The 27901-nt window shown below is 38.7% G+C and overlaps 1 protein-coding gene across 1 annotated transcript in view; it reads right to left on the bottom strand.

Annotated features, from left to right (window-relative positions):
- Nucleotides 1-12973, bottom strand: part of FAT4 (FAT atypical cadherin 4) — a 151781-nt gene extending 138808 nt beyond the window's left edge. Inside the window, exon 1 of the mRNA XM_045552311.1 lies at nt 7799-12973. Coding sequence (XP_045408267.1) covers nt 7799-12973 — 5175 coding nt within the window. The remainder of the gene's footprint in view (nt 1-7798) is intronic.
- Nucleotides 12974-27901: the final 14928 nt, after the last annotated feature.

Raw genomic sequence — 27901 nt, forward strand, 5'->3', positions numbered from 1 at the left:
CCTAACATTTATATGGAACCATAGAAGATCCTGAATAGCCAAAGCAATCCTGAGCAAAAAGGAGGCATCACATTACCTGACATCAAAATTTACTACAAGGCCATAGTAACCAATACAGCACAGTACTGGCATAAAAGCAAACACATAGAACAATGGAACAGAATAGAGAACATCAATATACATCCACGCATTTACAACCAACTCATCTTTGACAAAGGCACCAAGAACATACAATGGCGAAAGGACAATCTTTTCAATAAATGGTGCTGGGAAAACTAGACAATTACATGCAAAAGAATGAAACTAGACCCCTCTCTCTGACCATACACAAAAATCAGATCAAAATAGATTAATGATTTAAATCTAAGACCTGAAACTACAAAACTACTAGAATAAAACATTGGAAAAATTCTCTGGGACATTGGTCTGGGCAAAGATTTTTGTGTAAGACCCCAAACGCATACATAGGTGACCAAAGCAAAAATAGATAATCGAGGTTACATCAAGCTAAAAAGCTTCTACACAGCAAAGAAAATAATCAACAAAGTGAAGAGACAACCCACAGAATGGGAGAAAATATTTGCAAACTATCCATCTGACAAGGGATTAATAATCAAAATATACAAGGAGCTCAAACAACTCCATAGCAAAAAATAAAATCTGATTAAAAATGGGCAAAAGATCTGAATGGACGTTTCTCAAAAGAAAACATATGAATGGCCAACAGGTATATGAAAAGAGGATCAACAACACTTATCATCTGAGAAATGCAAATCAAGACCACAATGAGATATTATCTCACCCTAGTTAAAATGGTTTATATCAAAAAGGCAGGCAACAGAAGATGCTGATAGGGATGTGCAGAAAGTGGAACCCCTATATGCAGTTGGTGGGAATATAAATTAGGACAGCCACTATGGAGAACAGTATGGAGCTTCCTCAAAAAACTAAAAATAGAACTGCCATATGATCCAGCAATCCCACTAGTAGGTATATAGCCAAAAGAAAGGAATTCAATATATCAAAGAGATACCTGCACTGTCACGTTCATTGAAACAGTACTCACAATAGTCAAAATATAGAATCAATCTAAGTGTCCATCAACAGATGAAAGGATGAGGAAAATGTGATATATACACACTCTCACACACACACACACACACACACACAATGGAATATCATTTAGCCATAAAAAAGAATGAAATGCTGTCATTTGCAGCAACATGGATGAAACTGGAGGCCATTATGTTAAGTGAAAAATATTGTATGTTCTCATTTATATGTGAGAGCTAAAAAAGTGAAAATAATGAAGAGAGAGAATAGACTGGTGGTTACCAGAGGCCAGGATGGTGGGGGAGGGAAAAGGGGGATGAAGGGGAAAAAAGAATATAAATATATTTATTACCCCTGAACTATACACTTAAAATGGCAAAGATGCTAAATTATAAATGTATATTTTACCTAAATAAAACATAAACAAATAAATTAAAAGATAACACACACAAAAAAGAAAATACCATATTCTATATTGGAACACTTTATATTCATCTTGACCCCTACCATTTGCCAGTTATTTTTTCTATTTCCACTTATAAGCTAATAATTCAGAATACTGCCTACTTTTATGAGTATTATAAAGAGCCAAGCCTTAGATTTATTAATTCTTGAAATAGAGAACTCACCTCCGGGCCCACACAGTTCTCTACAGTCACTAATGCAGCAATCCCTCACAGCTAATGAGGTTCTTAGGCAGTTTTTCATTCTAATGGTGACAAACCGCAAGCTACAGACAATGCAATGAAAAATCGATTCCACAAAATTCTGAGTATTTTTCAAAACTATTCCGAGAGTAGTTGCCTCAAAATCTAATGGAACAATAAAGGATTAAAATAATTAGGGTTTTAATAAAGGCAAAAAAAGAAATATATAGTAAATTCATCAGAAGATGAATCATTTCTATGGAAATCTATCACAAAAACAGAGACCAAATCAAGCATTCTGAAGACATATATATAAAATATGAAGCATGAACATAATTGATCATCAATAATCATGTTTGTGATACAAATTTGTACATGTCTTGAAAATTTATAAAGTCCTTTAATTCACAGTATTTTGTTCAATAAATTTAAAAATATACCACTAGGGAAAAACAAAATCAAAAAATCATGACAGGTTGTTTTTTAAAGAAACACTCTGAAAATCAAAAGCAGAGGAAGCAGTAAAATGTTTTCCTCTCTTTAATATAACTTTCATATTCATTCACTCCAACCTAATCTTCCTAGGAGAGGAAGATTTATCATCTGAAAATCCAAAAATAGATTCTCCACCTCCTTAAACTGTGGTGACTACTTCTAAATTGGACAGTGTTGTGGATTAGGAGGGCCCTTCATTCATCTGTACTCTTCATGTGTCTGCAGCTCCCTTCTCTCACATTCTCACCTCCTTCTCTGCTCCAGAAACACTTTCACATATTCCTAATTCAATTCGGGATTCAGGTCATTGCTATCACCAGGAACTGAACCCTAGGAAGGTAACTGATAAACTGATGGCCTTGACTGAAGGAGGGAAAAATTGTTTCCCCTTAGTTCACACCATACATAATCATACTTCTTAAAAGACTTTTTCAACAACAAATAAGAAAGTGAAAAAAGGTTACCAAAAAGCATACATATATGCTCATATCTAGAGAGCAAACAGGCTTTTTCTTAACTAAAACCACAGATTATCCTAGCTTGACAGAACAGTAATTATGAATACAAATTCTGAAGTCTGGATGTCATTTTCTATTTATGTGAATTTAAGCAAGTTATTCAACTTATCTGAGACTGTTTCCACTGCTATAAAATGGTAATGATATTATTAGTGGTGTTGTAAGGTTCAAATGATGAAATCTCTATTAATGGATTATCACTTAGCCCAATGACCCAATATAGCAATACTTAATAAATTTTGTAATGATAATAATTATCATTTTTATATTCCCAGCTCTGTTGCCTATAATCTGCCTGTGAAAAATACACAAGATATACAGACATTTAGTCTAGGTATACTACTCTGATTTTAAGTCCTCTAAAAGAAAATGATTTCTAAACTTTGTGGTTGAGAACTGACCTTACAAATGTCTCCATCATCCATCATTTCTCTTGGAAATCTTAATGGTTTCATTGTGAAAATAAATTTATTGTCCAATTGCTAAAACTCATTTTTAACTTTTAATGAATCATAGTCCAATCACCTAATATTCTAAACATACTTTTAATATATTATTTCTAGTGGCTCATTTTTGTTTGTTTACTGAATTGCCAACATCTCAGTACCTCTACCAATGGTTTTCATGGACCTCTGGGCAAACCAGAGATCCATTTAATGAGCCCTGGGAAATCAAAACTATTTTCATAATAATGAAAAATATTATTTGCCTTTGTTCACTGTGTTGACAATTATACTAGAAGTGCAAAAGAGTGCTGAGTAAAACTGCTGGTGCTTTAGCACAACAAGTAGCTCTAAAGTATTTGAGTAGTAATTGTACTCTTCACCACCAGGTAGTCACAGCTAAAATAAAATGTCAGGTTCACTAAAAATGTAAAGGAATTTCCTTGAGGAAACAGCAAAATTATTAATTTTATTAAGTCTAGACTTAAATTTTGACTTTTTCCAATATTCTGGGTGACAAAGAGCAAAATGTGTACAAGGAACCATTACTCTGTTTCCTAAGTATTGTGATTGTCTCAAAGAAATCCACCTGTGTGACTGAGTTGCAAGCTGAACTAGCCACTTTATTCATGGAGTATAATTTTTACTTGCAAGAACAACTGACAGAAACTGGCTTTTTTTAGACTTGAGTATGCAAAAACATTTTTTTGGGGGGTAATGAATAAATGAAGAATGATACTTCAGGGAAAACAACTAACAATATGTTACTAATGATAAAATTTGAACTTTCAAGCAAAAAATCAAATATAGAAAACTTCATCACCATGAGGTTCAGAGTCAATATATTTAACGACTTTTCTAATGAGTTCCTTATCAGTTATACTAATATTTTCCAAATGATCAATGTCTGATATTTCCAATTTATGAACAGGTAAAAGACTCATTCAGAATGCAAGATAGTTCGATGCATTTTTATGTAACGGTGTATGAAAAGTTCACTGTTGAGGTTTCATATTCCACATTGCAAGTTTTAAGAAACTACCACTTGTGGACATCTGGTGTAGCACCAAAAAAAAAAGTCAACAATCATCTAAAAAGGATATCAAATTGAAGTACTTCTGCATTATCCAACTCAATATATCTGTGTGAGGATGGATTCTTTTCAGATATTTCAACAACAAGAAAAAAAACATTGCAATAGACAGAAAAAGATTTGAGAATCCAGCTGCATTCTGTTAAGCCAGACACTAAAGAGATTTGTAAAAATGTAAAATAATGTCACTCTTTTCAATTTTTTTTAGTTTGGAAAATAAAGTTTTAAAAATAAAATGAAAATGTTATATGTTTGATGCAGTTTTTAAATTTTCTCAGTTTTAATGTTCAAAATGGTAAATATCAATATATAAGACACAGCTACACAAAAGCCAGGCCTGGGGGTCCTTGACAATTTTTAAGAGCATAAAGGGGGTCGCAGTACCAGCAAGTGTGAGAATCGTGGCCTGGTGATAACCTGGATGCATACACATCGCTTCCTTATATTTGAACCCTACGCTCCATATCAGACCACCCACCTAAGTTCTTCTTTCCTTTTTAAGTTTTCTGACAATTCTCAGCTCATTTGTAGAGCAGAGGTAATTAGTATTTTGTGTCCTTAGTTCAATTAATTAGCAGGACCAGATTTACCAACTCCCTCCCTTTCTCCAGCTTTTCTCTGTTAATTTATTCCTGAGGCACAAAAACGTATATTCTAATCTTAGCTCTTCTACCATGTCCTTCAGCAAACATGCACAGAGCTCCTACTCTATATCAGATATTATACCAGGCTCTGAAATGACAAAGATCAATAAAACAAAGCCCACGACCGTGATGAGGTCCAACCAAGTCCCTAAGTTGCATGTTTCTATATAATACATACTCAAAGAGAAATGCTTACTGAAATACTACATGTCCATTTTTTTGTTGTTGAACCTAGAAAAATGGTACAAACTTTATATGAGCTATACAAGACTGCGTGAACCCTTCTGAGAATACAAAGTAGATTAAAAGGATAGTAAATCTTATGTCCGTAACTCAAATGCCACCCTTCAAAGACATTCCTATTCATGCCAAATCATTAGATATGAATGAAGGTGTACAACTGCACAATCTCTGGAATGAGCACTATCAGGGTCACAGACCTCAACTCACCACCCCAAGTGTCAGAACTAGAAAAAGAATGCAGATGAAATTGTTTCTCTTTTACCCACTGACCTTCTGCTTGCCCATGGAATGTGATCAGCCATGACTCTGGCCAGAAACCTGAGTAAGCAACATAGACGCTTATCGGTGTACACAAATAAATTTTTAAAAATGCATTGGACAGAGTCTGCACTTGGAAACAAACAATTAAAAAATCACCTCTGATAACCGGAGGAAACTTAACAACTTCTTTTTGCAGAACTGCAGTAAATTGATTGTTTGAACAGAGGAAAAGAGGACTTTACTGTATATACTTGAAAGATACAACCAATAATAATATGAAATTCTAGCTCTCAACTATTGCTTTCAATATTCTTTGGAGAAACACATTTGCTTTTAATTTTAGGAGTGGTTGGAGCTTGGGAACTTAAACTTGGTTTACAATTTCAGCACTAAGTTCACAGAAGATATCCTGACAAACATTTTTTTTAATAAAAAAAATCATCATATTGAATTCTCCCTGGATTTTTAAATGAATAGAGTACAGTAAATATGAATGATAACTTTTAATATTGGTGCTACTGAGCTATAAAAAGGTAATTGGCATATCACCTGCATTACTAACAAAGTTATTTCTAATTATTATTTCTTAATTCTCATGCCTATTGCAGAAGTAGCACTACATATGCTAAGCCAATCTTTGCATATTTAATGAGTAAATAAGACATAATAAATCTTAAAATATCAATGAACATTTATTCTCATTCTCCACAGTATTCCAGTAAAATCTAGAGCACTGAACCAAAGAACAACACATAATTACAAAATTAGTTTTAAGGTTTACCAAATTCATCTCAAGTCTGGAGTGACTTAATTGCCTGCCTTCAATAAATATTGTAGTTCTCAAACTAATCAAATCTCTTCATCTAAGAAATAATTCCAAAGAAGGGAGGTAGAGACAGTGGGTGGGTTGACGAGAGGGGTAACTCCAAATCAAAATAAAATTACATATAAATCATGGCCTGAGTTAAACCAAATAGCTCAACATGTAAGACCTATATTATTTTTAAAAAATAGTACGCAAAAGAGGATATTTGACCTAGAAATCCTTTCAGGGCTATGTATGTAAGATAAAACTGAATTCCACTTAGAATTATATCTCTAAGAATTTATCTCTATTAAGAATTACATCTCTAATTATATCTCTAATGTCTTCTAAGCCATGAATATGCTGCTTCATCCACAGAATGAACATAGACAGCTATTATGAAAAAAATAACCACAAAAAATACAAAAGGATATTAATAATAAATAGCATTTTAAATGAAGAAAATCTCCACCTCGCCAAAAAAGAAAAAAAGGCAAGAAAACAAACACACAAGCCTCAATTTCACTAGCATGTTGCATCTGGGTCACTGTCCAGTATCACAAACCACATTTGATATTTTGTGTTTTTAGCTGATTGACACTAGAATGTCTTTGAGGGAAGTGGGGAGGGAAAGAGTGAACTTAGAAAACAGCAAACAAGACTTTTCCACAGTATAGCTGTATCATTTCTAGTTGATTATCAAAACAACATTGGATATAAGTCAATTAAAAACAAATCAATGATACATGGAGGTAGCAGCCTAAAATACACCCCAGGGAAGGCTAAGCTTGGAATTCTTTTGACTTCTGCTATGAAACATTAATTTCTTACCCACCAGCAGACAGAACAACATGTACCTATACCATGGCATTGAACAACCCAGTTTTGTCTGAAAAAACAGTTCATTTTGTCTGATCATTCACAGCACATCACATGCTTTAGTGTAGGAGGGAAAAGAAAGGATTACCCTAAATCAGAAGATAGTGTCTAAAATGTGAAGGCAAATGAAATCAGGAATCTCCCAAAACTTGGCTGACCACATTAAAATTAGTCACTGTCTATAAAGAAACTGCCAAGACTGCTGAGGATGTGAAAGTTAATACTGCCCTGGTGTAGACTGTCAGCCTGGCCTCCATTGCCACTCCCCCTAACAGGCTATGGCATAATGCTGATTTCCTCCAGAGCTCCTCATTTTGGAATAAGGATTTCTAATTCCAAAAGTGACCACCTTCTAGTAGACTTCTTTACTGAGAGGAGAGGTGTTTAAGTTAGTTCAGTGATTTAGCTTAGATAAATGGATTTTTTCCCACTCTGGAATGGCTAAAGGTTACTTCTTAGCCTTATACATTTGACTGCTATGAGGTCAAATGTAAAGTGAAAAAAAAAGTTTATTAATTATTTAACTTCAACCATGATTAAAACTAAATTTACATCATCCTTTGTTAGTCTTTGTGACAGAACATTTTTATATCTTCATGTTTGTAAAATTAATAATAAACAATAAAGGTAAATAGTAATGATTGTAGAAAGTGACCATAAAGAGAAAGATCTTTCTAAGAAGCACCAACAAATAATAAATGACCACAAAACCATTACCTCTGCTTTCTGTGTTCTGGGAAAAGCAGTTGATTTTTCTATGGCATAAACATCCACCAGGTAAAGACATGCTCCTTGCTCCCGGTCCAGAATGGCTGCAGTCTGAATGATGCCAGTGTGTCGTCCAATGGTAAAGAGGCGGCCAACAGTTTTTTCTTCACAACGAACTGAAACAATATAATACTCCACTGGGGCTTCAGACCCTCTGGGGCTAGCTGCTTCTATTGATATTACATTGGTGCCAATGGGCTCCCCTTCCTTCAAAATAGTTATATATTTGGGTTGAGTAAAAACAGGTCCATCAAGGCCCTGAAGAATGACTGTCAATTCAGTGGTCGATTTCCTCCTTTCAGGGCCAAGGTCTGTGGCTGAAACTATAAGGTTGTAGATCAACTGGGAAGGCACCAGTGCTGAAGCTACTCTCAAGTCTCCACTGTAACGATCCACAATGAAGGTGTCTGTGTCCCCATTGATGATCTCATACTCCACCTCTCCATTAGCACCTTCATCCGGGTCGGCAGCCATAATTGTCGTCAGAACAGAACCAATCACAGCTGAAGGGTCTGCAGCAAGAGCGTTTTGTGATATAAACATTGGGACATTGTCATTGAGGTCTGTAACCAAAATGGTCACGTTTTTCAAAGCATACCGTCTAGTTTCTATGGGTACAGCTTGATCATTGGCTTTTACAGTTAACTCAAAGAGATTAGCAAATTCCCGATCTATTTCAGCATTAGTATATATAGTCCCTTTGACTTCATCTATGCCAAAGTGGTTGCCTCTTGGCATCTGTTGAATGATCGCATAGGACAGTTGCCCATTAATATCTGCATCAGGGTCGTGTGCAGTCACCGAAATGACAGATGTACCAATGGGAATGTTCTCAACAATAGACTTGAAAATATCTCCAGGAGGAAAGCTAGGAGGATTGTCATTAAAGTCCCTCACGTGAATAACCACTGACATTGTAGATGAACGAGGAGGCCTTCCTTGGTCTTTTGCTGTTATATTTAGTTTATACAAAGACTGCGTTTCAAAGTCCAATTTTTTGGCAAGAAAAATACTCCCAGTGTTTGGGCTAATGCTAAAAGTTCCATGGTTGTTAGTCCCAGTAATACTGTAATGTAAATCAGCATTATCGCCTGAATCAGAATCAGTTGCAGTAACAGAGGACACGAGTTCACCGATTCTCATGTTTTCCAAAACATCAACAAAGAGTGTTGATTTAGGGAAAGAAGGAGTATTGTCATTTTCATCTAAAATGTCAATATTTAAGGTACAAGTTGAATTAAGGGAAATTGTCCCTGAATCCACTGCTTGAATTACAAGGGAATAGGCAGGTGTTGCTTCATAGTCTAATTTGCCAATGAGTGCTACCTGACCAGAGGAACTGTCTATAGCAAACTGTCTTTCTTCATTTCCTTTTATTATAGAATAATGAATAAGTCCATTATTACCTTCATCAACATCTGAGGCAGATACTCTTAACACTTGTGTCAGGTTGGCTGCTGATTCTGATATTGTAGCTTGGTAAAAGTCTTTTAAAAACCTGGGAGCATTATCATTTATATCCTTCATGTAAACATGTACAGTGGCCTGATCCTTGAGAGGCTGAGGGAGCCCCTGATCTGTTGCTATGACTGTAAAGCTAAACACTGCAGTTCCTCTCCGCCTCATAAGAGACTCCCTGTCAAACTGATGAGTATTTGTAATTTCCCCACTGACAGCATGCAACTCAAAATCTGGCTGCACCATTTCAAAAGAATACCTTACTTCTCCATTTGGCCCAAAGTCTTTATCTACAGCACTTACTTTGCCCACAAATGACCCAGCTTTCTGCTCCTCTTCAAAGTAAAATGTGTAATTGGTACTGTTAAAAAGAGGTCTGTTATCATTTACATCTTCTAAAATTACAGTAACATTCACAGTAGCACTAAGGGGTTCCACTGCTCTGTCAAAAGCAACAACCAATAAAACATATCTGTCTTGAAGTTCACGGTCCAGTTCACTTTTTATATACAATTGACCATCTGGGAATATGCCAAAAGCATCCCCTGTATTTCCTTCAGCAATGGTGTATGCAATTTCACCATTTGCTCCTGAATCCTTATCAGAAGCTTGTACTTTAAAGAATCGAGAATTCACAGGTTCTGACTCAGAAATGGTGACCTCATAAGACAGTTGGTCAAACACTGGTGAATTGTCATTTACATCATGGACATAAACTGTTAAGATAACACTAGAGGAGAGCTGTGGAACACCCATATCAGATGCCAAGATCTCTATTTGGTAGGAGCCAGCATGAACATCCAACGGTCCTAACAGACTAATGTTACCATTCTTTTCATTGATAGCAAACAAGTTCTTGGGATTTTGCTTCAGACTATAGAGTACCATGCCATTGACACCCTCATCAGGGTCCACTGCTTTGGCTTGGAAAATGCTATGACCTGCCTGCCAATTCTCTACCACATTTACACTCTCTACGGCTTGAAGGAAATGGGGAGAGTTGTCATTCAAATCCTTAACCGTTATATTAACCACAGTATCTCCAGTCACTGTGCCCCCACTGGCCACCACTTTCAGCTGATAAAAGGATTGCTCTTCTCTGTCAATCACACTTGCTGTGGTAAGCTGCCCAGTGACCTGGTTGATAGCAAACATACCTTTCTGATCCCCAGTAGTAATGAGATAACTGATGTTGGAATTGAGATCCATGGTGGATGCAGACACACTACCCACATGATATCCCAGAGCTACATTCTCAAAAACCACGAAGCTGTAGGCAGCCTGGCTGAATACAGGTGGGTTGTCTTGAGTGTCCAGTACAGTGATGGTTACTATTGCCTGGTTGGGAGACTGTAAATTGCCACCATCAGTAGCCACTATTTGCAACTGGTAAGCTGTTTTTTCTTCTCTGTCTAGGGCCATTCTTGTAGAAACAACCCCACTCTGAGCATTGACCTGAAACCGAGACCTGTCTCCAGCTGATATACTATATTTGACAGTTCCATTGGGACCCAAGTCTGGGTCAGTGGCAGACACTGTGGTGATATAACTACCTCCAGGCTCATTCTCCTGAATATGAGCGAAATATTGGACTGGGTAGAACACAGGGCTGTTGTCATTGATATCCAGAAGACTCACATTTATGCGAGCCATTGATGACTGAGGAGGAGAGCCCAGATCTGTGGCTAGAACCAACAGGGAGTAGAAGGCTTGCTCCTCTCTGTCCAAGGAGGAAATAGTACTCAACCTCCCAGACACAGGATCCAGACGGAAGGACCTCTGGTCAGTCTCAGCCTCTTGTAGGGAGAAGCGCACTGTTCCATTGTCACCCAGGTCCCCGTCAGTTGCCCTGAGTATCAGTAGTTCTGTCCCTGTTGGGGCATTCTCAACCACAGACACATCATACCCATCTGGTTGGCTAAATACTGGCTTCTCATCATTCACATCTAGGAGAGTTACCACAAGCTGGGCATAGGAAACCTTTGGATGAACTCCCTGGTCCCGGGCACTTATATTCAGTACAATCTGGGAAGCAAGTTCACGGTTCAAGCCCCCAGCAGCTCCAGTGGTCACCAGGCCGCTATGTTCGCTGATATGGAACCATCCTAGTCCATTGCCAGAGACGATGCTGTAACGCAGATTAGCATTGAGACCAGAGTCGCCATCAGTGGCAGATACCCCACTCACATAGCTTCCTGGAGGCGCCTCCTCGCTCAGGTTCACTCTGTACACTTGCTGTGCAAAGACAGGAGGATGGTCATTGATGTCATTGACGAAAATTACCAGGCTTGCTACAGAAGAGCGCGCCTGGACCGCTGAGGCAGGGGGCGCCCCGTAGTTATCAGAGACGGAAACTGTGAGGTTGTAAGAAGGGATGCGCTCGCGATCCAAGGCGCTGGCCACTTTGATTAGGCTCAGGTTCGGCACTTTGCTGCTCTGCACTTCAAAGTGGCGCTGCTCATTGCCCCCTAGAATCTGCACCGAGATGTTCCCGTTGGCCGAGGGGGAATCTGCGTCAGTGACGGTGAGCAGAGCCACCACAGTGCCCACCTGCGCGTTCTCATCTACTGAGGCGTAGCGCGAGGTGGCAGGGAAGTAGCGGAACTTCACCACGGGGTCATTGTCGTTCACATCCAGCAGCTGAATCAGCGCCTCGGCGCGCCCAGTGAGGGAAGGCACGCCTCGGTCCATCGCCTGCACCGTCAGCGAGTACTGGCGCCGGGCTTCGAAGTCCAGGGGCTCCCGCACCGTGATAAGTCCCGTTTCCGGGTCCATTTGGAAGGGGGTCCCTTCGTCCTGCAGCCGATAGCGGATGTCCGCGTTGGTGCCCTCGTCTGCGTCCGCCGCCGCCACCTGGAGGACGCTGGAGCCCACAACCGCATCCTCAGGCACCCCCGCCTGGTAGTGGGAACTGCCAAAAACCGGGGGGTTGTCATTAATGTCTTGCACAGTCACATTTACCTGAAGGTAGCCCCGCCGCTTCGGCTCCCCCTTGTCCTCCACCTCAACCAAGAGCTGGTACTGCGGCGTGACTTCGCGGTCCAGTCCGCCCTTGGACACCAGGTGCAGGAACGCGCCCTCCCCGCTGGGGTTCAGGGTGATGTCCAGGCGGAAGCGGCCCGCCTCGTTGCCCCGGATGATGCGGTAGGAGCGGTGGTCCACGCCGTTCGAACCGATGTCCGAGTCGGTGGCGGTGTCCAAGATGACTTGGCGCCCACTGCTACTGTCCTCCTTGAAAGTGACGACGATCGAGGGGTCTGGGAAAACTGGGGCGTTGTCATTGAGGTCCCGCACCAGCACTCGCACTTCAGTGGGGTAGGTGGGTGCGCTGGAAAGGACCACCAGGTTGATCACGTCGCTGGGCAGGCTCTCGCGGTCGATGGTGGCGGTGGTGTACAGGACTCCGGTGCTACTGTTTATGGCAAACAGGGCGTGGCTTTCGCTGAGCCGGTAGGTGAAGCCAGGGCGCGTCTGGATGGTGCCTACCAGAGTGCCCGGAGGTTGCTCTTCCAGCACTTGGAACACCTGGCGCTGCTCGGCTGCACGGACCCAGGCCGGCCCCGGGAGCAATGACAGCAGCCAAAACACTCGAAGGAGCTGAGATGCCGATCGAGTGTGCAGCGGGAGCCACGGACGGCCAGGAGCACCGTCTGCTGCTACGTCCATGGTCCTGGCTCCCTGGAACCTTGCGACGAGAAGGAGGGGGTGAAGCAAACGGAACGATATTTACAGGGATCAAGTAGCGCCAGCAAAGATGCAGCCGACGGCTCGGTCTGCGACCGCTGCTATTTCAAAGAACCTCCAGTCCCGCAAAAGCAAGCTGCATCAGCAAAAGGCTTCAGGTAGCCTGCGGGACGCGCAGTGCAAGAGAGATGCCGTGGAGAAAAGCGGCAGGGCATTCCGCGGGACACTTGTGAGTTGAGTTCCCAGAAAAGTTTCTCAAACCTCTTGTATTTTCCCCCCTTTACTTTGTTTTTGAATCCAGATAGTCTGGGCGTTCTCGCCTGGGTGGGTGAGAGTTGGAAGAGGTGGCCTGTATTTAAGGTATGTGAGGAATCATTGCAAGTAATTGTCTTCAGAAACTTTAGAACTTACCCAGGGCAGAGAGACCGAAGAGGGAAGAACAAACGTCCGCAGCGACGGAAGGCACAACTGCGCACTGGAGAGGGAGCGGTGGGGAACCGGGAGAATAGAATTCCTTTCCCAGACGCAGGAGACGAGGGATTTCCTCGAGTCCCCACTCCTCAGAAACAAGGCTGCAGCGCCCCTCCAACAGGGCTCCAGCAGTGGCCGCCGAGGCCCAGGCGGCGGCGTCTGCGCGCGGGCAGTCCGGGAACCGCGTCCCGGGCGCTCGGGTTCGCGCTCTGGCTCCGGAACCGGGAGCGCTCAGCGCCGTCCCTTCCCCTCCGGCAGCCGCCGCCGCCGCCGCCGCCCCTGCTGCGGCTTCGAGCCCGTGGTCCGGCACAGGCAGCAGCCGACGCTCCTCGGCATTTTTCACCTCTGCCGGGACGCCTGCCGACCCATTATTTGTACATCCAAATCGAGCTCAGGTCCCGCTTTCTTCTCGGCCTCGCAGGGGTCTGGCAGCAGCAGCGCGCGGTCCCCGAGTCCCCTCCCCTCACCATGCCAGGGGGAGCGTTCTCCGGCGGCCGCAGTCAGAAGCCCGCTCTAGTGCGCCTTGCCCCTGCCCTGGTTATCTCTGCTTTTATTGTCCCGTGACAGTTTCACTTTGTAATCCACAAGGCTTTTTGTTTGGGGCGGGGGGGTGCTTGGTCCCTCTTTCTGCTTCACCACAGGCGGTGGAGGCAGGGAAGTCGGCGCGGGGCTGTGGCGGCGCCCTCCGCAGCTCCGGACGGCGCCTGTCAGCGCTCTCCCTGTCGCCTGCCGGGGCTGGAGGTTGGACGCTGTGGAGCTAGAGCTCAGCGAGCCCCTCTCAACCTCCGCTGGTCCCTCACAGTGTCCCCGCCCCTTCGCCGCTGCACACACACGCGCACACACACGCACACACACAGCGCGTCGTCGAAACACAGAGGGGGAGGGAAGACCGCGAGCTGGAGCCGGACTTAGAAACTTTGCTCGCCACTCATTGATCCCCACACTTTAGTTCGCCCGGACTCCCCCTGGCTCCCGGTCCTGTCACCTACTGCCCCTCCCTCGCCCCAGCCCCATTGGGCCGCGCGAGGCAGCCCCGCCCGGCACTCCCACCCGAGCGCCTCCGCCCTCCCGGCCGCCGACTGGCTTCTCGGGATGCTAATCACCCCGGCCTCCCGGAGGGCCGGAGGCGGTCTGGTGTGGGAGCCCAGCGAGGCGGAGGCGCTAAGAAGGGGGGTGACTTTTTTCCTCTTTTTTTTTTTTTTTTCCTTTTTGGTCAAATCTTGGCCAGCGTTAGAGCAATAACAGCGAAAGGCTGCCGCAGAATCCATGGGGGTGGGGTCAGGCTTGCAGATAAATAACCTTGGTGGCGGAGTCTGGGGGAAGACCGTTAGGTTGTTATGCTAGTAATAACTCAGGGGTAAGGGGGTCGAGAGGAATAAAAGAAAGGCGGGGGGTGAGGGTCTGTTAAAGCGGGGAGGAAGGATTAAGCAAAGCCTGTCTGGGAATGCACAGCGCAGATTTACTTTAACCGTTTCCTGCCCCTTCCCTTTCTGTGCGAGGGAGAGATCTGCTGTACAATGTGATCGGACAGAATCCAAACCAAATCTTCCCCTTTCGTCCTCTGTCTACACAGCGGGCTCCCTGCAGTCTAGTGCAACCTAAACCCTAAACCTGCACCCTCTGGCCCCTCTCCCCCATCTTCCGGGTGACTAGGGGCACAGAGGCCTGGGTACCAACCGCACTTTGGACTTCCTATAGGAAAAGCCAGAGGAACTCAGTGTTTGTTATATTTTGTTTTCCTTCCCAACTGGATTCCAGGTGTCAGTAGCCCAAACCTTAGGGTTTCAACAACAATAACAATGGCAGCCCTTTGAAAAGAGGGAGATCTTTTCCTGTTGGAAACTTAGTTTGGAATTTTGTTCCCTGGTGAAGTATTTCCCCCTCCATATCTTGTAGCCAAAGGAATCCTAATAAAGTTTGTTTTGTTTTTTTGGTCTGGCGGAAGAATAGATATGAGAAAATAGAAGTAAATAAGATAAATTTAAACATTTTTTTTTTTTAAATGCCCACATGTGACGTTCTGCACTCAGATGAACTCTCCTAGTATTCACTCTGGCTAATTTTTGTGGTGGTATGCATCGCTTCCTTAAAGAAGAAAAAAGTGAGCAGGAATCAGGTCAGTATTTTTTCCCTTTAAGGGAACCAACTTAGATAATATGAATTTAAGCCAAACAATGCAAAAATATAGGGCATATGTCATACATTTCTGCCACAGAGACCCCTCCAAACTTAAAACTTTCTGTGGCCAGGGAGGATTCAGGCATGAGTAAATACTGCCCTCTGCTGTTCTATGTCAGTCTTACATCTTTAGTTGCCTGGTTTCTTGCTTAAAATTAAATGCAGATACTAAAAGGATACGGTTACAAGGCTAATTCCGCCTCCTTGCCTAGGGATAGGCAAAGAAAAAGATCTTTAAGAATCTCCTCGTGCCTTTCTTTATTTAGGGTAAAAAAAATCAAGAGTAATAGGGCAAATCTTGCTGATGCAGACAGCCTGTAACCCAAAACTTATATGTGGAAACCTGAATTCTAAAACCACCACCAACTCCTTTAGAACATTCACTTTTACATATTCCTCTACTATAATATAATGAGTGAATTGGAACCAGACAAAAAAGTCAAATTTAACCATTTCTGAATTTTTAAGACTTGAAAACTATTGAAAGCATTAGACTCCAGTCTTTTTTAAAAGAGACATTCTAAAGCCTTTAAAAAAAATCATCTCTGCCAACAAGTTACAATCTTAATATCATTATTTTTGGTGTAATTTAGCAAAGAAAGATTTGTAGATTAAAGTAGAACCAAAATTTTTACAAATCATGGCAATGATGTGTGATTTTAAGAGAATATTACTGTTTTGTTTTGTTTTCTTTTTCTTTTTTTTTTGAGACAGAGTCTTACTTTGTTGCCCTGGCTAAAGTGAGTGCCCTGGCATCAGCCTTGCTCACAGCAACCTCAAACTCCTGGGCTTAAGCGATCCTACTGCCTCAGCCTCCCGAGTAGCTGGGACTACAGGCATGCGCCACCATGCCCGGCTAATTTTTTCTGTATATATTTTTAGTTGCCCAGATAATTTTTATTTCTATTTTTAGTAGAGACGAGGTCTCGCTCAGGTTGGTCTCGAACTCCTGACCTCGAGCGATCCACCCGCCTCGGCCTCCCAGGGGGCTAAGATTACAGCAGTCCCCAACATTTTTGGCACCAGGGACTGATTACATGGAAGACAATTTTTCCACGGACGGGCTGGGGGGGCTGGTGGGGAGTTGGGGGGTGGGGCGGAGCTCTGCAGACAGGGATTGGGGACGGGTGTTAATGCACCATAATTGTATCATTCAGATGGGAAGAAATAGAAGGAAATCATTCATATACTTGTAGGAGATCATGGACTTTTGTTGGTTTGCTTGTTTGTTTAGAAAGCCCGTGGGATAATCTTCAGATTTAGTCTCAATAATAAATGGGGAGTGTTCAATCTGTGTAATATGAATATATTTTTAATTTAAAAAAGATATGGCAAAATAAATTAATACAGAAAATGTATACATATTCAGTATATATTATTAAAGTAACTTTTGGACAATTTCAAAAGAGGATTATCAAAAATGATTTAGGCAATAGTATGGATATTTGAATAAGTACAAGTTTTTCATGATGACTACTTTATTTATGTATTTTATTTATTTATTTATTTATTTATTTTGAGACAGAGTCTCACTCTGTTACCTGGGCGAGTGCTGTGGCGTCAGCCTAGCTCACAGCAACCTCAAACTCCTAGGCTCAAGCCATCCTCCTGCCTCAGCCTCCTGAGTAGCTGAGACTACAGGCATGTGCCACCACACCTGGCTAACTTTTTCTATTTTTAGTAGAGACAGGGTCTCTCTCTTGCTCAGGCTGATCTTGAACTCCTGAGCTCAAGCAATCCTCCTGCCTCAGCCTCCCAGAGTGCTACTATTACAGGCGTGAGCCACTGTGCCCAGTTGATGATGATTACTTTAAAGTAATACATTTATTTATAGAAAAAGCCTACACATAAAATTACAATTTATGTTTAGATAGGTATATAATTTAAGGTAAGATATAAAGAATAGTTTTAATAAAAGATGAGAAATGAACCTTTATTATATTTTATTTTTATATTTATCTCTTGGGTTTCCAAAATTGTAGTAATATTAATACATGATTAAAAAGTATGGATGACATCAAAAAGTAAAATGAAATAAAGACATAGAGGCCATTTTACACATGAAATATGAAAAAACCATGAATATATTAATAGATAGATATTATAGTGGAACACATTAATAGATATTTTAAGGATCGTTTCTCATTTTCTTTAATTAATTGCCTTTCAGAAAAACAAGTTTATTTTAGTTTTGCCTTTCCACCAAAAGTTGAATCATTTTATGAAAAGTGCTGTTTAGTCAAAGCTTTTCATAAAGATGAAGTTTCATGCTTCTAAAGGAGAAGATATTCATAGACTGTTGGGAACATATTTTTATATCCAGACATAAAAGGAACCAGAGAATACAGCCCACTGAATTTTAGAACATACATTAAAACAAATAGTTTTATAATGAGTGGTTATAATCCATACACATTTGCCACCATTATTTCATTAAATGCCTGATTTTTTTTCATGTTTTAGATTCCAGGTGAGGAAAGTTAGGTTAATCACATTAATTCCTAACACATTAGCAACAATGTTCCAGGAAAAGATATTCTCGCTACCTCCCCCCTTCCTCCCCACCTCTCCCTTTCCTGCTCTCTTCTTTTCCTTCTCCTTCCAGTCCCTTCCCCTTCCTGCCCTTCCCTTCCCTCCTCCAGGCTCTCTGCCCTCTCTCCCCTCCCTCTTCTCCTGCCTCAGGTTCCTCTTTACACCATACTTTACACTTCACTCTTTGTTCACTTTATCTTACTCTACTTTATTTCCTTATCATTCTTCACGCTCATTGTACTGCACCCCCAGAGGCAAACATTCTAATGAGTGGAATGTGTACCTTTTTGTTTCTGTATGTTCTTGCCAAATGTGTATCACTTAGTTGTCCTGTATTTTTAACTGAGATAAATGGTATTGTGTCATATTGTGTATGTAGCTCATCTTATTTCTTACCTTTTCCACCAAGTACTATGTTTTTAAGATTTAAACGTGTTGCTATGTGTACATCTAAACTGTTGTTTCTGACTTTTTCTTTTTCCTATAATGTATGTAGCCATTATTTTCAAGCTATTCACTTACACAGTTAATGACATCTAGTTTGTCTCCAAATACCTGGTATCCCAGTTAAGACTGCATTTAGCATCCTTGTAACTATCCACATATAGAAGTGAATGAAAATATCTCTGAGATATATAGTGTCAAAGGAAGAGATCTTCACTCAATATCTGAAACAAAAAGCTAAATGAATTGCTTGCTAAGTAAGACAGAGCTGTGTTATACCCCACAGCCTTTCTGAGAAAAGCCAAGAACTAATCTTATACAAGTTTGGGGAAACATGGAGTCCAAAGATAACAAACTTTCAGAAGTGGGAGGACTTAGAGATTGGTTAACTTTTAACTGTAAAATTGAAGTTATTAGAGTGCAATTTTTGCAGATTGGCTGAATTTCAAAAGTTTTGTTACTGATATGAATTCAACAGTTTTGGGAATGGTTCTTAGACCGTTTTGGTAACTGGTTCTTGATAACAGCAATACAGGTGGGTAGGATGTTTGTCTTCATCTATGTTATTTTCTCTTATTCTTATGTCTGTGTTCTAGTTCTGTTCTTTTCCAATTTCTAATGCTAAATGTTTGATTCAGTATTTTATATTTTTTAATTTCCTGATAAATAACTTTAAAGCTATAAATTTCCCTCAAAATACTACATTAGCCTAGTTCCACAAGGTATCATATGTAGTAATTTCATTATCCTCCACCTTTAAATATTCAGTAATTTATGTTTTTCTCTGTACCATGAGATTATTTATTAATATATACTTACATTTCAAAATACATATAGACAAAGAAAGAGCCCTCTCCTTCAGCAAACCCTTCTGTCTTTCACCACCTTCCTTGGTACATAGAACTTATATATTTTTGTTATGAATTATTCATTATATTATATTCCAAGTAGATAATCTGTGATAGAAAGAAATTTCCAATTTCTCTACTCCCATTTTTTCTTAATCCACTCCAATCAGAGTTTTGCCCAAAGCACTACACTGGCATTTTTCATATTAACATTGCAGCTGATCACTTCCTTTTCCTCCATTTGCTTTATTCATTTGCCCTCCTGCCTCATAGACCACTCACTACTTCTCAGTCTCAGATATTTTACAATGTAGCACCTCAAGGCTCAAGAAAGAAATTGTCCCTTTCTGTTTTCTATGCACTCGGTAGTGCTTTGGTTACCTCAGCCTGCCTTAAGACTTCAAATAAGTTGGTAACACTCAGAAAAGAATGTGAATTCTGCAGTTCTTGGGTGCATTGTTCTATCCATATCCATTATTGGGTTGTTTGTCAATTATGGTATTCCAATCTTATATATTGTTACTGATTTTCTGTTGGCTTCCTATATTAATTACTAAAAGAGGCATGTTAAATATATATTTATGATTGTAGATTTAATTCTTCTTATATGGTTATGTATCTATTAATTGAGTTACATTTTAAAGCTATGATACACACATACACACACAATCATCTGTCCGTATCCATGGGAGATTGGTTCCAGGACCTCAACGAATACCAAAATTCAAGGATGCTCAAGTTCCTTATATAAAATGGCATAATATTTGCATATAGCCTATGTATATCCTCTCTTGTAATTTTAATCATCTCTACATTACTTGTAATATCTAATGCAATATAAATGATACATGCATAGTTGTTATACTGTATTTTTTAACTTGTATAATTTTTATTGTTGCACTGTAATTTTTTTATTGGTTTTATTTAAAATATTTTCTATCAATGGTTGGTTGCATCTACAGATGTGGAACCCTTGGGTAAGGAGGGTCAAGTCTATACATGCATATAATTTTTATATATTTCTGATAAATTAAAGCTTTTCTAATTATGATGTGACTCTCTTTATCACAAATAACGTGCTTTTCCTTGAAGTCTACTTTTCTCTAATACACGTTCAGGTAACCAGCATTCTTTGGTATTAGCATGGCAGATGTCTTTTTCTATCGTTTTATGTACCTCTGTGCCCTAATGTTTTAAAGTGTCTTTTGACACACCATTGTAGTTAAAAATTTGTTTTTTGTCAACACTTTAAAAATCATTGTATCTTAACTGGAGCTTTCAGTTTATTTACATTTAATATAGTTACTTTTACATTTCTGTTTATATCTCTTATCTAATTTCATCTTTTGCTATTTTATCTAGCCTTACACATTTACTTCTATGTTTCTTACCTGCTTTATAATTAATTAGATATTTCTTTCACTTTCCTTTTTTTCCCTTTTCTACTACTTGGTATGTTGTAAGCTTTGCCTCTGTTTAATTTTACCTATAGAAATTACAAAATACATTCTTCTCAAAGCCTATGATAATCAATGCCTTAAGATTTTAAAAAAGTCTCCTTGGACATACATTTTAAATACATTCATTAGTTCTCAATTTACATCTTAATTTTGTGTAGCTTTTTAATTTTTCATTTTATCTTAGCCCTGCATAGAATTATTCTTTTTTGAAAAAGAATAATGTAATTTTCCACATTTTTTTCTTTTCAGTCTTTTTTCTATCCCAAGCATTCTATCTTAGAACACTTGTACTCTGCCTGAAATACATCCTTCTGAATTTCTTTTAGAATGTCATCTGCTGGTAGAAACACTTTATTGTATCCTTCTTCTTAAAAGATTTTTTTTCCTCAAATAATACAATTCAAAATGATTTTAGACTCATTCAGACAGATTTTTTATCATATGCTATTCTTGTACAAATATGCAGAAAAATGTGAAGGAAATAAATGAGGGCATTTTTAATACTACACATTGATAATTCAATTCATGTGAATTTTTTTTGGCTCAGAATCATCACTATCCATATTTATTAGCACAGTTTTTTTATATGGAAGTTTGGCTTTAATTTTGCTGTCAATCTAATATTTCTTTTTAAAAGCAGTCTGACATTTGTCAGAACTTCTCACATCTTCCATGACTCAATAATTGTTTCTTTTTGTTCTTTATGCTTAATTCTGAATCATTTCTTCTGATTTGTCTTTCAGTTCACAAATTCTATCTTCTGCTGTTTCTAATCTGTTTCTAAATTCATTCATTTGATTTTGTATTTAATTACAGAATTATTTTACCTAAACATTCTGCTATGTTGGTTCATAGATAACTGTCCCTTCCAGATATTTTCAAACTTATTTTCTACTTCTTCAAGAATGTTATAGTTTTCCTGTTTTAAATTTCTGACAATTCCAATATCAGAAATATTGAATGTTCTGTTTCTGCTTTGCCTTGTCATTGTTAGTTTTTGCTCATAGCAAATCATCTTGTTGTGTGAAAAAGTGCTATATTATTATCTGTGGGTTTTTTCTCTAACGTCCTGACACTGCCTATTTGATGCTAATGTACAATCAATAGTAATTAAATTACAGCTGCTTTGGGCTTTTAGCCCTAATACAATACACATCCTAATTGTTAAATGTTATTTTAGGAAATGTTAAAATGGGACCCTCTAAAAAAGTTAATCTTAAAACAATGGAATATGGTAAATTTCCAACTTGAGGGTTTTTTTTTTTCTTTCTTGTACCTCCCCAGTAATGTGGTTTTTGAGAGCTGCCTTGTGGCTTTAACTTATCAAGAATTGATCCCCCCCACCCTCCTGGTCTAATCAGTGCCAAGGCAACTTCAATTTCAGTCTTTTGGAGAAGGCAAGGTGACTGCGTGCGCGCGCGCGCGCACACACACACACACACACACACACACACACACACACACACTCTCTCTCTCTCTCTCTCTCTCTCTCTCTCTCTCTCTCACACTCTTAGCTGAGGACTTAGTATTTGGGAACTCCAGCTTTAATAGGAGAAATTTCCTGTTAGACCCCATAGCTTCAGAAAAGCCTGGGCTTTTCCTCTTAGTTTTCATACTCTTCCACACCTTAATATTCAAAGCCCAAATTTGCAAAGTTTGGCACATGTTCTCAGGGTAAAGGCTACTACTTTATTGTTGAGTTTACCTCTTAGGACTTTCAGTTTTTCCTAGACTTTATATGGTAATTCCTAACTATCATGTCAGCTCTTTGATTTTTGATTTTTTTTTTTGAGACAAGGTCTCACTCTGTAGCCCAGACTAGAGTGCAGTGGCGTCATCAAAACTCACTGCAACCTCCAACTCCTGGGCTCAAGTGATCCTCCTGCCTCAAGACTGGGACTACAGGCACTCACCACCATGCCTGGCTAATTTTTTGTAGAGACACAGTCTCACTCTTGCTTAGGCTAGTCTTGGACTCCTGACCTCAAGTGATCCTCCCTCCTCAGTCTCTCACAGTGCAGCTATCACAGGCGTGAGCCACCACACCTGGCCAATCTGTTAAGAAAGTATTTTACAATTCAGTGATTTTCCTTGTTTTTATTGGCATATTACCAGAATAGGAAGGATACCTTCATTATCTCTTCAAATAGTTTTCTCATTTCCTTTTTCTCCTTTGGGAAATCTTATTATTTGGTTCTTATCCATCATCCATATCTCTTTTGCTTTTCTTGCTGCCTTTTGGGAAAATTCCTAAATTTGATGCTTCAACTTACTAATTCATTCTTTAGGTACAGTATATCCATCTACTGCTGACCAATATTTTTGTTCTCTTTATTTCAACTCGTATCTTTTTATACCTAATATTTCTATTTTATTTTAAATAAATTTTAATTCCTGTTTTGTATTGACAATACATATCTATCTACCTATCAATCAATCACCTATCTTTAGGAGATATTTATTTTAGATTCTTGTTCATCTGTTAAAATTCTTTGCTTCCTGTGACATGTATTATCCAGTTTGAATTTCCCTGAGATATTCATTTCTTTATGTGTTCAGTTATTTTAACCCATGATCTTTTTGTTGTGATGTGTGTCAACTGCACTGGTAACGTATGTTGAGGAAGAATCAAAGCCCAGGCTTTAGTCTGTGAGTTTAGAGCAGAGGCTGGCAACCTTTTTTCTGTAAAACACAAGATAGTGAATATTTTGAGTTTTGAGAGGCAGACAATCTCTGTCATACTATATAACCCTACTCTTGTAGTAGGACAGCAGCTTTAGATACTACAGAAATGACCTGTTGGGTGTGTTCCAATAAATCTACATTTACAAAAACAGGAACCAAGGCCAATTTGTCCCACCAGCTATCATTTGCTGACCCCTATTTTAGAGCAGAGGAGATAAGCCCTGTACAGAGAACTTCACAGGTGACCAGTGTTAATCATTCCCATTCGTAATCTTGAATTTTAAACTGTGAGGTGAAGCAGGATTGGGAAGAGACAAGCTCCCTAAATTGTAATACTCAGCCTTGGGGATTTTTAGAGTGTAGGGTTGGGATGCTTAATGCCTAAGGGCAACTGGCCAGTTTGCACCTATTTCATGAGGATGCTGGTGCTGCTGCTGCTGCTTTCTGCAGAGAAGTAGGTGAGAATTGCCTCAAGGCAACAGAGGGTACTGGCAAAAGCAATTTTTTTTCTGAATAATCATCCTTTCTTGCCTTTGCATAAGCTTTCTGTCTTTATTTGGTGCTTAGCTATCTTCTTTCATTATCCGTATCTCCTTATTTTATATACTTATATATAAAACTTTTATGTGTATATGTAATTTTTTTCCAGCAAGTATTTAATTTCCAAAGATTATGTAGAACCATCATTGTATGTAAATAAGTCTAAAACTACATGATGGAAACTAGAATCATATTTTTTAACATCACACTTATGGGAGAAACAAAATGAAGGGTTTGCTTTAAAATCTTTCATAATATAGTACATGTGAGTATGTGAGCAAACCCACTGGAATGGAAATTGCTTATACTAAATGTGAGACTAGGTTTCTGAATGTTGTGGCATTTGCCACAAACTAGTGATTACCTACCATAATTTGGAGAAACTTCTCAGTCCAACAACTGTTTGTGACAAGCTACCATTTTGTTGAAATATACAATATGTTGAACTGGTCATATTTAAATCTTTATTATATATATAATATGTATCCTACTTATATCAAACTAAAAAAATATTAATATAGGTCATGATCAAAGACTGTATATTTCCTATCAAAAACATTAAACCTGGCATTGCATTTCATGCTAGAAAACGAAGAACAATAGATGCCTTTAATTTATATGAAATATGTATATTTGTCATGCCAGAGAAGTGTTAAGGAGAATGAAAGTCTAGGTTTACTAAACTTTTAACATACAAAACATTTTGAATATACAGAACAATTTCTACTGTAACTTTCATCAACAGGAGAGTGGGGAACTAGATGAGACAACCAGAAGAGTTGATTCTTAGAACACAAAAAACCTTTACTCACAGCTAATATTTTATCACCTTTTCTGATTTTCTGTTTTAAATTTATTTGAGATAATAAAATATAGAATACTATAATACTACATTATTTTGGATTATCATTTAATGAGCATTCCCTTGTTATTAATATTATAATAATTTGACATAAATATTATTTTCTTGGCTGAATAACATTCTGTCATGTAAATAGTTCAAAAATTATTAAGTTTTCCTTGAATGTTGCCATTCCAGGATGTTTGTAGGTTATTTTCCTATTATGAATAATGCTTTTATAAGTATCATTCAATTGTTCAACAAAATTTATTGAAAAACAACTATATGTCAGATCCTTTCAAAGCTAAATATGATACAGAAGGGAATAAAATAGACACACAGTTCTGCCATGTTTAGTCAATTTATAGAAATTTTAAAAAGAATGTAAATGCTTAATCTCTGTTATTACTTATTGCTAAGTTGCTTTCCGGAAATGATGTACCAATTTATAATTGAAACTGAAGTGTATCAGCATTCTATCAGCAAAACAAAGAAACAAACATGTTTGAACCTAGCATGTTTTAAATCCTGACCCATTTAAGGGGATAAAAGAATGTCTTCTTTTGACATGAATTTCTAATATATTTTTCATATATTTGCTATTAGTATGTCTTTTCCCCCAAAAAATTATCCATGCTCTTTGCCAATTTAATCAACTGAGGTCTCAGCGATTTTTTTCCGGTCACTGCTGCTATTGTTGTTAAATCTATTCAGTTTCCTTTGTGAACACCTTTCTTTTAAATTTGTAACTCTTGCCTTTATCCAGAAACAAAATAAGTATTCATAAAACTTTAATTCTAGTCTTCTCTTTCTGCTCTTCCTTCTCCTTTTTCTTAATTATGTTGTATCAATTGGCCTCACACCACAAGAGCTGGGAAAATAAATATTTAATTTTGTTTTCTCTGTCCCTAGCACATTGCTTGGCTTTCAGATAGGATTCAATACATGCCTATTCAATTGCATACCTCACAGGGTGCCTAAAATTTAAAAAGTAAATCAGAAAAAAAAGCAGTAATAGATGGTTTGAACTCCACAGTCTAAAACAATATTATTTTCTGAAATGTAATAGTGTTGGTACTCACAGATGATGCTGGGGATTTAGAAAAGGATTTTGAATGGTACAATAAATGAGAATTTTTTTATAAATTAAGAACACTGTGCTTGGGTATTGTGGCTTGACCTTCACCTTCCATTAAAACCTCCGCATCCTATTTCTAGTGTGTGTTTCTAGAGGTTTTATTCAGACACTCTTCATGCAATGTTCCTCTGTTTAGATGCATTCACATGGAATTTGTGAGCAAACATAGGGCAGAAACTGTCTTCCTTTTTTTAAATTTCAAAATATTAAGGGGGCACAAATGTTTTTGTTACATGGATAGCTTTGGTAATTCTTCTTTTTGCCTGAGCTGTTTCTCTGCCAGCCAGCAGAGCGGTGGATGCATGTCCACTCGGTATGCCAGTGGCTGGTCTGTGTGTGTTGAGAAGCAACAGTCATGCCATTTGCAGTTGTAACAAATTTCCGATCCCTGGATCACAGTTATTTTGATGAAATCAATTATTCCAGTGGTGGCCTTCAATTTTTCCACCTTGCTGATTGTGGCAGAAGTCACATTGCCCTTGTAGGGCATTTGTATTTCTGTATCCTTCTCAATAATTTTGAAATCATCTAATTTCTAATAGTAAACGTACTTTTTGAAACAGCTAGACTGCCTTATAGTTCCAGCAACTGAACCTTGACTGAAAAATCATAGGTTATGAAAATTATTCCCTTTTCATTTCTCTTTCAAGTAAAGGAGAGATTTTGTGGTTGGTATCAGAATGTTTTACCTCCTCTATAACATTGCATATTTTCCTTTTGAATAGAGAGTTATCTAAGTGAATAGTCCTGCATGACAAGTATAATTCATCAAGATTTGATTAGCATGATACTGTTTGAACACAAGATAAATTCTCTTTAATAAAGAAGATTAACATCTAACATGAGTCAGAGGTAGTGAACACAACACATTGAAATAAAGAAAAAATTCAGACCTTGGCATATGCCAGAAGACAAAGGAAAAGTAACAGAGAGTATCAGTAATACTTAAGCATTTTTTATATTTTATGATGCTCAAAGCCCTTATTAAAAGAAAGAGTGCATTATCTGTACTACTTATAGTTGGAATATTCCGGATGTTGCTAGTCTTTATAAACATATCACAACATCTTAATTCTTTGTTTATTTGAATTGCTCCTTAGTCATGTCTCTTTTTCATTCCATTCTTAATCACTGAGTCTGTGATTAAAAATGGCAAACATGTGTTTTGAGAAGAAACTAAGCTATGATTTTGGTTGTGGGTAGTAATTTCTGAGTGGCAGAACATATTAACCCCTTCCTTTCCACCCTGCTTATGAACTCACAAGAAGACACAGGGAAATAGTAAACACAAAATAAAGCATATAAAAATAAAACACTTTTCAGTTCAAATATTTGTGCAGTTACACTAAGGAGATATTTCTGGAGAAAGAAGCAAATAAAAAGTGACAGTTTAATATTCACAAGACAATGTTAAGTTAAAATAGTATGGGCAATCACAGATAGGATATCATTAAGACTCTTAATTTATGGCTTTAAATAAAGGTCAGTTTTCGAATCTGAAAAATCTTTGTATCTATTCCTGACTCTATTTTCTATTCTCTGTAGGGTCACGTGTAATTTCAATATTCCATGATTAAATTTGTAATATATTTTTCTTCATTTATTAAATGAGAGAAATCAGCTCATGTGGTAACTATGAGTTGATTACCACCAGCTAGTGTGTGAGATACATCTCAGTTTAATTAGAAAAATTCTAGATAAAAGTTATATACTGTTGGTTGTACAGACATTGAAGAAAAGTTAAACATATAATTACAATTTTTATGGAAGGAA

Source organism: Lemur catta, chromosome 5 (genome assembly GCF_020740605.2).
Source record: "Lemur catta isolate mLemCat1 chromosome 5, mLemCat1.pri, whole genome shotgun sequence".
NCBI lineage: Eukaryota > Metazoa > Chordata > Mammalia > Primates > Lemuridae > Lemur > Lemur catta.